At 38.7% G+C, this 14,005-nt stretch overlaps 1 protein-coding gene across 4 annotated transcripts in view; it reads left to right on the forward strand.

Annotated features, from left to right (window-relative positions):
• Window positions 1-329: 329 nt before the first annotated feature.
• Ccnt2 (cyclin T2) overlaps window positions 330-14,005 on the forward strand; it is a 47,439-nt gene continuing 33,763 nt past the window's right edge. Inside the window, exons 1-2 of one of the 4 annotated variants that reach the window (XM_004626376.2) lie at window positions 330-504; window positions 1,248-1,329. In XM_004626376.2, coding sequence (XP_004626433.1) covers window positions 347-504; window positions 1,248-1,329 — 240 coding nt within the window. In that variant the 5' untranslated portion in view covers window positions 330-346. Of the gene's footprint in view, window positions 505-1,247; window positions 1,330-14,005 lie in introns of those variants that run through there. The other 3 variants (XM_004626378.2, XR_002820010.1, XM_023709678.1) reach the window with 3 other exon arrangements.

Here is a 14,005-nt window from a genome sequence, read left to right on the forward strand (position 1 = left end):
CTGCTCTCCGCCCCTTCGCCCAGCCAACCCCAGACCCGGCATGCACCGCGCCGACCTTTTCCTTCCGAGCATTCACCACCTTTCGGCGCCTCCCAATGACAAGCCTCGCGAGGCATTGTGGTCCTGTGCGCGCGAGTGGGGGGGGGGCAGGAAAAAGAAAGCAAAAGACTTGTAGGAACCGAGGAATCACCTTTGCGCATGCGTACTAACAGAGACGACTAATTAAAAGGGGCGGAGCGTGTCCTACGGCGAGCGAGGTGGGGCGGGATCGAGCAGCCTTGGCGGGGAGTCCAGGAGCTGGGAGGGGTGGGGGATGGGTGAATGAGCGGGCGGAGGAGGAAGTGTCATGGCGTCGGGCCGTGGAGCTTCTTCTCGCTGGTTCTTTACTCGGGAACAGCTAGAGAACACGCCGAGTCGCCGGTGCGGTGTGGAGGCAGACAGAGAGCTCTCGTACCGACAGCAGTCGGCCAACCTCATCCAGGAAATGGGGCAGCGTCTCAATGTGTATCCTTTCCTGTTCGTGGCCCTCCACCCCTCACGCCCTGTCTCCCTCCCTGAGTTGCCGGGCCTAGTTTCTCGTGAACATGGCGCCGCTGCCTCGGCCGTCTTAGGGCCCCGGCTGCGCCGTGCTAGAGGGAAGGCGTGGGCTCCGGCAGCCGCGAGGAGCCCATGCAGCAGGGGAGGAAGGGAGAAGAACCCAGAAATGCGGGCCGGCCGGGCTGCGTCGTGTAATGTTTAGGGTAGCGCGTGGTGACGGCGGCTCAAAATGGGAGTAGTGCCCAGGCCGGAGAGAATCCTAAGGGTGATGGTAGAAGAGGAGCGGCCCTCTCGACATCTCCACGGTGGAGAAGGGGTTGCGAGCTTGGAAGGTTAAAACTGGAAGGTTTCGGTGTTCTCCGAGGCCATTCCTCGACTTGATGGCGCTTGTGTTGAGCTGGGGAGCGCCCTGGAGGTCTTTATGTTCTTGTCGTGGCATTGTATGTGGGTGTGGGCGCGCGCGTTTCAACTGTTTGATTTTAGGCTGTTGTAGCTACTAAAAAAGGTTCCAGGGCTCTTTTAATAATACTGAAATGCTCAGTAGTTTTTACTTCTGTTTGTTTGGCGTCAAGCCTATTCTTTCCCTGCGAGCTTTTACTTATTTATGTCCAGTCTGGTTTGGTTTTGAGTGGGAGGCATCGGAGTTTTCCAGCAAAGTCGTTTTGGAAATGAGACTGTTCTCAGATTGCTTCCTAAATGTTGCCTTCCAGCTCTCAACTCACAATAAACACTGCGATTGTTTATATGCACAGGTTTTATATGCAGCATTCTTTCACCAAATTCAGTAGAAATGTAAGTACTGTTTTATTGCCTGTTTTTAGTGCCAGCAAACTTTAAATCATACATACTCCACAGCGATTGTATTATGTGTTCAAACGAACAAATTATTTTGTTATTGATTTTACTGTTGGCTTTAGTTAGTACCTTGGTGGTGAAGGAATGACGTGATGAACGTCTTGCGTCAAATATGGAGCTTTTTCGTATGAGTTTTAAATTTATGGTGAATCAACTATATTGTGTTGGAATTTGCCAAGCTTTTTAAACTAAGATAGTTTTGGCTTTTTTGTTGGTTTGTTGTTTTTTTTTGTTTTTTTTTTTTTAATTTCTCTTCTGGGTAGATTTAATGCATACGTTTTCACTGCTCAGATTTTGTAATTCACGTTTTAATTCAGTAATCAGGTGGTACATTGTGGTTTAGGTGTGTGTAGTGTCACTGACAATATTTATTTTGTTGGACTCGTGTTTCAAATACTGTGATTTGTGACTAAATGACATTTCCTTGAAGTAACACCGAAAGACCTAGATGCTTAGGAAAACACTTCCTTTGCTACCCAATCATTTCTTAAAAATCAGAAAAGTTTCTGTTTACCATATTAGCGTTACTTGTCTCAAGTTTGTGATTCACACTTCAATACTTGCTTCAGATACACTATGTCAGGAATACGTTTATATGTAAGTTTAACCTTAAAACTTAACATAGCACCTAGTTGGAGTTTTTAAGATACAAAAGTCAAGTGTTTGATGTCTTTGCAGAGTAACATGTGCTGCATTTGTTAACCCTTCCCACCAAATGTGTATTTTCAGAAATAGAAATGTTTAACCTTGCCTGAATTTTTAGTATTATTCCCCTGTACTGTGGAGCTACACCCCCAACAGTATATTAGGGTCTTGCTGTTTTTGTTTTAGTTTCAATTTTTTGGTATTTTAGGTCACAGATTCAGTATGTACTTGCGTTGCTCTTGAATTCATAATGTTGGCCAAGCCTGCCTCAGATTTGCTGTAGTCCTGCTTCAGCCTTCCAAATGCTGACACGTGTGCCACCTACCTATAGTACATTTTTTAAAACTCGTTAGTTTAGAAAATTATTTTGAAAAATTTGTGTAGTTAAATGAATCATGTAAAAAAATGGATAATAGAACAATGCTATTTCTAGATAGAATTTCAGTTGCTCAGAAAATAGTCTTAGAAAAAGATCCTTTGAATGTTATTTTTGATATGAGTTTCATGATTTAGATTGATTACTTTTAGCTTTTCTGAGCATAAAGTCTTTTGGGGGGGGGTTTAGGTGGCTTTTTTTTTTTTAGCAGTTTTGTTTTGTTTCAGTTTTTGGGGTTTGTTTTTCTTGGTTTTTTTCTTTTTTCAGACAGAGTCTTGCTTATGTAGTCCAAGATGGCCTTGAACTCAGAGTGTTCCTCCTGCCTCACCGGCAAGTGTTAGGGTTACAGGTATTTGCCTCCATGCCTGGCTTCTTAAAATCTAATTTGATTTACAAATTGTCTATGGGCTCATTTTGAACAGTATGTAATTTTACATAGATTATGGCCTCTTGCATTCCCCCTTATTTCCACTCTTAAGTCTGTAATCCTTGTATTGTTTCTGGTTTCCTACTTATTTCTTATGCATAACACTTAGGTCAGTGGTGATCTGTGGAGGAAAAAGAAAGTCACTGGTGATACTGTTTAGAGTAAGGAAATTATATTTTCATTTAAATTGTCTCCAAAAGCATAGTGAGCTAATGGATACTTGTATAAATTTGGCTCTTCTTAAATAACCCTTGTTGATCCTGGTAGAAATTATATGTCAAAATAGTTCTGGAAATTATATGGTTATGGATGTACCATTTTTTGAATCGGGTTTACTTTTCTACTTTCTCCAGTAAATGTTCTCATCACAGGCCTTCCCTTTTTAAATTTTCTCTCTTTTATAATTTCTTTTTACATCCTGGTTGGTGTGCTTTAAAACAAATATGTTCCTGCCAATTTACAACTTCACATTGACTAGTGAGTCAAGTCACTTGCATTTAGCTTTCACTAATTTATGTAAATGTTATTCAGTAAATAGCCAGAGTGTTTTATTACTTTTTTTAATATGAATATAAGCCTCAGCATTTTACTTTGAATCATTATAATTGAAATCTCTTGTTTTGTGAAACAGTATTGCTCCCTTCATAGCTATGGTCCATTTTGCCTTTCTTTTATTGTGGTTGTATTGGTACACTGTCATTCATTGTACAGCTTCACTGTACTACCCACATCCTCAATCCCTTCAGAATGAAAGAGGTGATCTCAGATTGAATGGAAGTCATGTTGGTGAGTGGATGGGTGGTTTTTAGGAGGTAAACATGATTTTTAAAGTTTTCTTTTTATTTATTTATTTGGTGGTACCAGGGATTGAACTCAGGACCTTGCGCTTGCCAGGCAGGCACTTATTCTACTGAGCTATCTCCCTGGCCCATGTGTTATCTCTCCAGCCTTTAAATTTTTATTAGTACGTTTGCAGTGCATAATGATTCACATTCTAATTCACATTCTCCTATATCATTGGAAAAATTTCTCAAAGGATTGTACTTAAATGTCACAGTAAACTTAGAAATAGTCTGAGTCCTTGCAAAGTAAACTGAAAACCATTTGAGAAATTAAGCCCTATAAAATAGCAAGCTTAAATGTGAGGGTACTAAGCCAAACTATATTTATTCATTTATTTATTAGTTGTCTTTTTGAGATAGGGTTTCACTGTGCAGTTCAGGCTGGCCTTGAGCTCACTTTGTAACCCAGGCTGGTATCTTAACTCTCAATGGTCCTCCTATCTCTGCCTTCTGAGTGCTGGGATTACAGGCATGCACCACCACTCAATTCTTATATATCATACTTTAATTGTATCATTTTTAGATGTTTAGCACCTTATTGTTCCATACTGACTTTTAAAAGAAAAAGAACTCTGGAAGTGAAATGCTTTTGTTTTTATTAATGTATTTAGTAGAAGGTCTACAGGATCTCACTACACAGATTGGACTCATAGTGATCCTCCTGTTTTCAGCCTCCCAAGCGCTGAGATTACAGGCGCGCACCACCACCCCCATTCTCAGTCAAAATCTCGGCCTGGGGGCTGGCCCAGCCCGGCCTGGCATGCATGGCATGGAACCCTGGTCCCTGGGTCTGCCTAAGCAGGCAATTTAATCCACCAAGCTATCTGGCCAGCCCTCGTGCTTTTGTATTTAAAAATAACATCAATATCAACATTTGTTGGTGTCCCAGAAACTTTGTTCACTTTTGTCAGTTTCTTGGAGAGATGAATAACTACCAATGGTAAATGACTTCTGTGTAGCCTAGTTAGGTTAAGCCTGTCCTTTGTTTTTACTGGATGCAAAAAGTTACTAATTTGGACTAATAATTAAGAATGGCCTTGCCAGATATATATAACTCAAAGCAAGTACAAAAGGCCTGAGTCCAACAATGCCTCCACCATGTATAGTGATCTTGAACATCCTCTCTAGCATCAGTCTTAGATAGTAACACAACTTCTTTTAAAAATTCTGTTCATTAATTTTCTTAGAGAAGTTTATGATACCTTTGATTATTATCCCAATTCTAAGTCCAATAAATTCTCGTAAGATGAGGTCATAAAGAGCATGTTCTTTTTAAGGTATTTTGTTGAGGTCTATTCTCATTACACCTTCCCAATTGATGGACTTCATTTTGCTCAGTATCATTTCCTCTTCATTGAACTCATTAATTAGAGGCATATATAGGGCCGGCAAGATAGTTCAGTGGACTAAGCACCTACTTAGACAAGCACAGAGACAGGGGTTCAATCCCCAGCACCTTAGGCCCTTCCTGCTCTTGCCCAGGTACACTGAGCTGGTGGTGCACCCCTATCATCCCAGCGCTGAGGAGGCTAAAAACAGGATCACTACGAGTCCGAGCTGGGTAGTGAGACTACCAAATACAGAAAATAAAAGTAATACTTAAATGTACTTTATTTAAGAGTCATAGAATATGTACTGAGTTAAGGACAGTGCTCAAGGCTAATGACCTTAAGGAATGACTATAATGTGCAAAAATACTGTCTTATCTGTTTCGTTTTGTATTAGACTAGTTTCTGCCATATACAAGAGAACTTACAGGGGCCGGGGAAATGGCCCAATGGAATAAGCGCTTCCCTGGCAAGTGCAAGGGCCTGAGTTCAATTCCCGGTTCCGCCAAAAAAAAAAGAGAGAGAGAACTTACATTTGCTCGTGCTAAAATTTGGGGGGGGGGGTTGCCAATTTTTGTTTTACAGTTGACTTGGTTCTTATTTTGTTTTGTTTCATTTTGAGACAGGCTTCACTATGTAGTCCAACTTGGCCTTAAACTCACTTGACTGGCCTTGAGCTCTCAGAGATCCTCCTGCCTCAAACTCGAGTTCTGGGACAACACCCAGAAGCCACCATGCCCAACAGCTTGTTTCTTGACTAGTGGATGTGATTGAAAATTTAATGATAACTCTTTACAGTCCTTTCTTCAATATGAAGACTTCAGCCATTTTTAGAGAAGGCCAAAATTTTATTTTACCTACTGAGAGAAGTGCCCATAATTCCTGGTCCCAGTGTGATAGAAATTACTTGTTGGAATATAAGGGCAGAGAAGATTTTGGGGTTTTGTTGGGGGGGATTGTTTTTCTTTTTTGCCAGGCAGGCACTTTGCCACTAAGCTATATCCCTGGCTTAGTTTTTTTTTTTTTTTTTTTCTTTTATGGCTTTGTTCTTCTGTTGTATTGTCAATGCCTAGAAGAGTACTTTCCTTAGAGAAGATATTCAGCAAATGTGTGTGTAACAGACTAGATTCAGTCTTAATGTTCACATGTCTACAAAGTAGTAAATGTGATTGACATGAATCTCCCTCCATGTAGGACACTAAACACATAACCCCTGCCCTATAGCATCTCTTGTTAACTACTACAGCACTGAGAAATATTGCATGTCAGACATGTATGTACATTGTGTATCTTTTTCATCATAGAAGTTTCTTTGCCCTACCACTACAGTTCTTAGATCTAACACAACGTCAGAACTTCCAGAATCAGGTTAAGTTTGGCAGGGTGTTATCTACTTACAGAGTAATGTAAATTGAAACAGTCATTCTCAAATAGCGTCAGTTTTGCTGTCCACAAGACTTCTGGCACTATGGGCATAGGAGAACATCTAGTATATAAGAAGCCAGGAATACGTCTGAGAAATTTATGAAAGGACAGGACAACCACATTATGTTCATGTGGACCTGTAATTCCATCTGTTTAGAAGCTGAGGCATCACAAGTTTAAGGATAGCCTGGGCAATTTAGTAATGTCTCAAAATGAAAAGGACTGGGGCTATAGCTCCGTGTTATAGCGTTTCTGGGTTCAATACCTCAGTACAAAAAGATGGGGCAGGGGCTCATAGGTCAGCATCTCCCACCACCACCCCTCAAAACACCATTATTGCTAAAGTTGGATAACCCTAGGTTAACCTAAAAAAATTGAGTGATGGAGAAGGCTGTAGACAGAAGGAATACTGAAGATTTGTTATATCTAGATTAATTTAAATTTAATCTCTTCTAGTAACACATAGCACATTCAAGCCAGTTGTGGTGGCATATGCCTGTGATTGTAGTACTCTGGGAGACAGAGAGGAAGATTACAAGTTGAAGCCCAGCCCAAGCAACTTAGTGAAATCCTGGCCCAAAAAATAAAAATAGTTCGGAATGTAGCTCAGTGCAAAGAGTTTGGTCCTCAAGTACTGCCCGAAACAAAACAAAAAATTATCTGTAATCACCCAGAATCTTTTGTCATGTTAGTAAAATATTTTCTCATTTGTCTTTTAATTTTGTTTATGGCTTTTGACAATCAGCTCTTTTATGTTTTTCTAGCGATAAGAGTACATTAATGGTTTCATGGAGCGGAGGATTTTTTAAGAGTCATTTTGATACGTGGTTCTTGAATATTTGAGTTGATAGTTTTCTTTCATGCAGATAAGAAACTTAGGAATCATAAGGTTTAAATACTTTGTATCAGTGACAAAACCAAAAATGACACCCAGATACAGATTCTAGTTTGTGCTGGTATCCTTTCTTTGTTTTTTTGTTTTTTTTTTTAAACTTGGTTTCACTATGTAAGTTCAGGCTGCTTACATACACTGCTAACGGATGCTGGCCTCTAATTCAGGGATCCACTTACCTCAGACTCTGTGAATGCTAGAATTATAGGCATGTGCCACCACACCCTACTTGTGCTGTTATTTTTGTAGTGTCTGCTACTAGAGACTGTCTTTGTTGCCCTGAAATTTCTTACTCAAAGTGATACAGTTTGTAGAAAGCCTTTATGATGTTGAAGTGTGATTCATTAACTACGCACCTCAAAATTGTCAAGATGGTCATTAAGAATTAGGCTTTACTGGGCTGTACCTTGACCTAAGTAATCAAAATATTAGTGGGGAGGCCTGGGGCACTTTGTTTTAACAAGCTTTCTAGATGATGTCTGTACCTGCTAAATTTGACCACTTGATTATTTTTCAACCCATTGTTACAGTCTGGTTAAGGGGGTTTTTTTGTTGTTGTTTTTTAACGTATTTAAGACACGGTCCACGGGGTCCTACTATGTAAATGGGACTCATAGTGATTCTCCTGTTTTCAGCATCCCAAATGCTGGGATTGCAGGTCGTACCACCACACCCAGTCTCAATCACCCTCTTAGCAGGGCTGGCACGGTACTCTGGGATCCAAAGTGCTCCAGGGCACTTTAGTCCCCTGAACTATCTTGCTGGCTCTGATTGTTTTATACAAGTCAAATCAGTATGTATTTCATATTTTATTGGCTAAAGTGTCTTAGGAAATCTACTATGTGACAGGCACTTAAACTAATTTTGTCTTATTCTTCTCATATAGTGTTTTTTCTTGAGGAAACAGATTGATTTTCCTGACTTTTATCTACACCCATGTAGTATTTCCCCATTTTACCTTCGTTATATTCTTGAAGGAGTGTAATAGGTATTAAGGCCAGTCATTTCTAAGGCGATATGTAAACAAAGCTATTTGCTTAACCTTGCTGAACTAAGTCCAGTGAGACTTTTATAGGTCTCAAAATTTGCTCAGCAGTACATGCTACACCATGGATGGACATTGAGAACACTACACTATGTGAAAAACCACATACTTCATGACTCTAAGTTGTATCCCCTTCATAAACTAGCCCAAATAGTCTACTCTTCCATTTTTTGGATGTCCATATTGGTCTTATCTTTGGGTCTTAATAGCATCCTGTTATATTTTGTTTGGTGTTAATGCTGTATTATGACTGTGTATAAGAGATGAGGCTTCTTAAGCAGACAGCCTTGTAGCCACCGTCTAAGACTTAAGTCCCCTAGAACTTTGCCAACTATCCCAGAAAGTACCTCCATGTGCCACTCTTAATGTCAGTCCCTTCCTTCCTTTATTAAGTAACCAAATTCTTAATATGTTAAAATAGTCCTTCTAATTATATAGTAAATCCACAGTTTATCTCATCATTAAAATTTTTATATATTGAAGTACAATACTTAGCTGCTGTGTGGACATAAATCTGTATTGAATATGTACCTTATTGTTTAATAGGATTTAAGTGCCAGCACCAGAACAATAAAAAATAAAATACATCGTGAGTTCCTTCTCACTGGAGGCAACAGGCTTTTGTCTTACATCTTAGCCATCTTCTTTTATACCAGACATCCTACTTGTCAAGATGCGAAACACCAAAAAATCTCAGCTAACAGTGCTACCATCACCATTGTAATTACTGAGAAGAGTTAAATATTTTTGCTTTGCTTTTTCTTGGTTTTTAAAAGTTGTATTCTTACTTTTTTTTATGTTTGCAGTACATGATAATTACATTCGTCATAGGACGCTGATGGTGTACTTAACATATCTTAATTGTTTTTGCTTCCCTTTCCATTTCCCTCCTTTCCTGCTCTGTGCGTCTCCTTGTCCCTTTCCCCATTTGCAAAAGATCTATCTGCATTATCTTAACTGTTAGAAAATGCTTTTAATCCTCATGTTGCTCATTATCTGTACTTATGTTGACTTCTCTATGATCCAAAGATTTTTTTATAAACGTGGAAACAATGTTCTGTAAGTCCTTGAATGTTCATGACAGTTTGTGCCCTTTATACTGAAGATGTCCTTGCATTTCAACTTTCTTTTCCCCCTCACATAAAGTATTGCTGGTAGTTTTACTCTTTATGTATTTAGTTTAGGGTCTGCAGGATCTCACTACACAAATTGGACTCATAGTGATCCTCCTGTTTTCAGCCTCCCAAGCACTGGGATTACAGGCGCATGCCACCATGTCAAGTCTCAATCTCTGTCTCTGTGTACCCTGAGGGCGTGGCCGGCACAGCACGAAGGAGATCAAACCCCGGCCACTGCACTCTGCCTAAGCAGGCACTTTAGTCTCCTGAGCTATCTGGCCGGCCCAGAACTTTTTCTTGTTCTCAAATTGAAACTGTGCCCCTTACTTTACATCTCTCTGCACCTAGCCAACGGCACCACCATTCTGTTTTCCCTGTCTGTGAACTTAACTACTTTTTTAGTTGGAATCTTACAATATTGGCCCTTTTGTGACTGGTTTATATCACTTAGTATAATGTTTATTCATCCATGTCATCACATATATTGTTTTTTAGCTCTGAATATTTCGTTTTATGTGCTACATATTTATCCATTCATCATCTGTGTCCCCTTCTTCCTTGTGGTTGTTATGATGTTTCTGTGAACATGGAAATACAGTTAGCTATTGAAGACCTTTCATTTTCTTAAGCAAAACTGCTGGATTGTATAATAATTCTATTGGTTACTCTATCATTTTATAATAGTGATACTATCTTTATGTTTCCACCATCAGTGTATAAGAGTTCTGCTTTCCAGATTCTTGCTATCATTTACTTTGAAGGTTTCTTTTTTTTTTAGTGGGGGGAAGGGTGGACAAGGTGTCAGGGTCTCACTACTAGATCTGATTCATAGTGATCCACCTGTTTACAGCCTCCCCAGAGCTGTTATTACAGGCACGTGCCACCACACCCAGTCTCAATTGGGGGCGAGGCTGGCAGGCCCAGGGATCAAACCCTGGGTCTCTGTGCTTGCTTGGGGTTGCTTTAATCCACTGAGCTTTTTGGCTGACTTTAATTTGCATTTCCTTGATGACTACTGATGTTGAGCATCTTTTCATGTGTTTATTGGCCATTTGGAGAAATGCCTATTTGAATCCTTTGTTTTTGTATTTTAGGGAAGGGTCTACAGGGTGTTCAGGGTCTCACTACTGGATCACACTCGAAGTAATCCACCTATTCACAGCCTCCCAAGAGCTGGGATTATAGGCATGTGCCACCACACCCAGTCTCCATTGCCATCTCAGCATGCCCAGGGGTAGGGCTGGCATTTGTTGAGTTATAGTTCTTTATAAATCTAGATAATAATTTCTTACAAAGTATATGTTTTGCAAATATTGTTAAAGTCCAAAGCCAGTGTCATGAAGCTCTTTCTGTTTTCTAAGTGTATAGTTTTAGCTCCTAGGTTTATGGGTTTTTGTTACTTCTAGTTGATTTGTATATATGGGATAAGATAAAGTTCCAGCTTCGTACTTTGGTGTCTGTGTGTCATTTTCCTAGCATCTTTTTTTTTTTTTTTTAAAGCAGTTGTCTAGTGTTATTTTGTTGCTTTAGGCACAAAACTTTTGATTTTTCATATAAATATGTGAGCTAAATATAGTTTTTCTCTTTTTTTGAGTAGTTAGCTTTTCATAACTTCAATATAATGTGCTTCAGAGTAGAGTAGCTATTCTAATTTTATAAATGCTTGCTTTTCTATTATTTTTGTAAACTGGTAAATGTGGCAGTTTGTTTTTTTTTCCTCCCCATTTTTATCTTCTCTTTCCCTTGTACCAATTGTACTTTTGCTCTCAGGATTTTCTCCTCAGTAGGGAGTGCTGACTAAAAGGGAATCTTGAGAGATAAGGTTCGAAGTATCTTAGCTGGTAGCTTCAGGACTTAAACCTTAAGTTTCTTGAATCTACCATCTTAGTAGTAGATTGGCATAACTTCACCCCGTGTTAGATACTGTTCTCAAATTGGACTGCCATGATTTCTAGTGAACACCTGTTTGCTCTGTGAGGTTTTTCTTTTGGTCAAGTCTAAAGCATGTTCCATTGTTTCCTCTTGCTTCTTTTTACACAAGCGCTAGATAACATTCTACAAAATAGCTGGTTTTCTTAATCTTTATGTATTTGGAGTTTCCTAGGAATGCCCTGTTATGTAGTCTGGTTATAAATAAATATCCATGAGGTTTTGGTTTTGCTGTCTTGTTTTTCTCCTCTGGAGATTTTGTATTGCCTCTGCCACCATCGTAGAATTAATTCTTCAGGTGATTAAAAGTTTATCTTCAGTCACAGTTAATTATACGGCTTTTTAGTGGCAGTATAGTATGATATAATATGAATGTAGTTTATGTCCGTAAGCTTTATAATAAGAGAGTGAAGCTGATTTTCTTTTATAAGGAATTATTTAGTCACTTGAAGTTTGTTCTGTTAAATAGGGAGGATGACCCATGTGAATTAGTAATAGATACTGAAATAAAATTTAAGTAAAAATATTTAATTTTTTTAATAAAAATTCACAGTGAAAGACACATTGCCATTAACCCCTTTGAAAATACTCTCCCTCACTTTGGACATTCTTATGCCATAGTTCTTGTAAAGCAGTTCTGGAAGTCTTTCATAACCTTTGAGGCATAATCAAAAACTTGGTGAATACTGCCATCCAATATCAAGGCTCATAAAAACATTACGTTATGTCCTCCCCTTTATCTTATTCACCAGGCAACTTTTGACTCTCCCCAAAAATCAAAATGAACATGAAAGTTAAATACTTTGAGCTGATGCAGGACATCAGGGTAGCCATAACAGTGCACTTAAAGACACTCAGAAATAAAGACTTGCATACTGCTTCAGAAAGTGACTAGGAAACAAGGAAGAGGGCCAGGTAGATGGCTCAGTAGAATAAGGGCCTGAGTTCAATCCCCGGTTCTGCAAAAAAGAAACAAGAGTTATTTCTGGGGACATTAATAGCAGTATGTCTTTTATTGTAATAATTTCTTTTAAAAATTTAAATATTCACTGTTTTCCAACCATGCCCATATGGTTTCAATAGATTTTCCTGAAATTGACTCTGGAAAATAACTCTATACAAAGTTTCTCTCAAATTGTGATATCTTGAGACACAAGGCATCTATCTGCCTAATTACTGAGATGAAATACGGTTAATTCTGTTTTATAAAATTATTAATCCTAATAATTCATACTCTTCACTGGTGATCATGGCCCATTTGTCCCAGAATGTAAAAATATATCATTGTTTTTGGTGTAATACTTGGAGTCAAATTCAGAGTTTTGCACACTACACCCTAGGCTGAGTGATGGTGAACGTTTTAGAGCTTTCAGTGATAACAGCCCATTGAAGAACAACAGCCCATTGAAGCACGTGTGCTATAGATTCACTACTATAGACCGTGAAATAATGTTTTGCACTGCTATGACAGTACCCTAGAGAGGTAATTTGTCATGAATTGTTGCCCCACAGGTACAGAGACTGAAATTCAAGATCAAAGCTCTAACATGTAACAAGGGTCTTGTTGCTGACTAATCATGTGGCAGGAGTGCAGAAGAGAAAAACCCACTCTCCCAGCCCTTTCTGTAATGGTGTTAATCTGTCTGTGCTGGCTGATCTAACATTATCCCACTAGACACCCCCTCCTCAAATTGGAATTAAATTTCCAACACACAGATTCCAAGTGACACTTTCAAACTTTTTTTATAAAATTCTAAACTAAATCAAATCCCCAGAATTGAATTGAATTTTACATTAACAAATGTGTATTGGTGTTAGAATTAGCCAAGGCATGCAAAGTTTATAAATTGGTTTTCAAAACCACTTCAGAGCAGGAAGTTTATTTTTAGTTGTACATAAAATTGGTAAGTGAAAAATCATATTAGGTCTGAAATATGTCTGTTCATTTCAGTTGCTTCAGAAAGTGACTAGTACAGTGATTGAAACAAGGAAGAGGGCCTGGGAAATGGCTCAGTAAAATAAGGGCTTGAGTTCAATCCCTGGTTCAGCAAAAAAGAAAAAAAAAATATTTTTTCTATTATCCTTTAGGGGGAAGTCTGAAATTTTTTAGTTCATATATTCTAGATATTAGTCCTGTCTGAGGAATAGCAAAAAAATTTTCCCACTCTGTAGTTTCTCTTTTCTGTGTTCGTTATTTCCATTGCTGTGCAAAAACTTACGTTTATATAATTCCATGTATTGTATTATTTCTGTGCAATTGAGATTTTGTTCAAGTGGTCTTTACCGGTTATTTGTGTCTTCCAAAGTTTTACCTATTTTCTTCTAGCAGATTATTTCTGTTTTCATTCAAATCTTTGATCCACTTGGATTTTAGATTAGTATGTGGTGAAAGATAGTCTGGAGTCAGTCTTCATGTGGATGGCCAGTTTCCCAGCACCATTTGTTAAAGAGGCCATCTTTCCACCACTGTGTGTTTTTTGACCCATTTGTCAAAGTTGGTTTCTGTATCCTCTATTTTGTTTTGTTGGTACTCATGTCTTATTTTTGTATCTGTCTCTTGCTTTTTTTTTTTTTTTTTTTTTTTTT

Source organism: Octodon degus, unplaced genomic scaffold (genome assembly GCF_000260255.1).
Source record: "Octodon degus isolate 3935 unplaced genomic scaffold, OctDeg1.0 scaffold00014, whole genome shotgun sequence".
Classification (NCBI taxonomy): Eukaryota; Metazoa; Chordata; class Mammalia; order Rodentia; family Octodontidae; genus Octodon; species Octodon degus.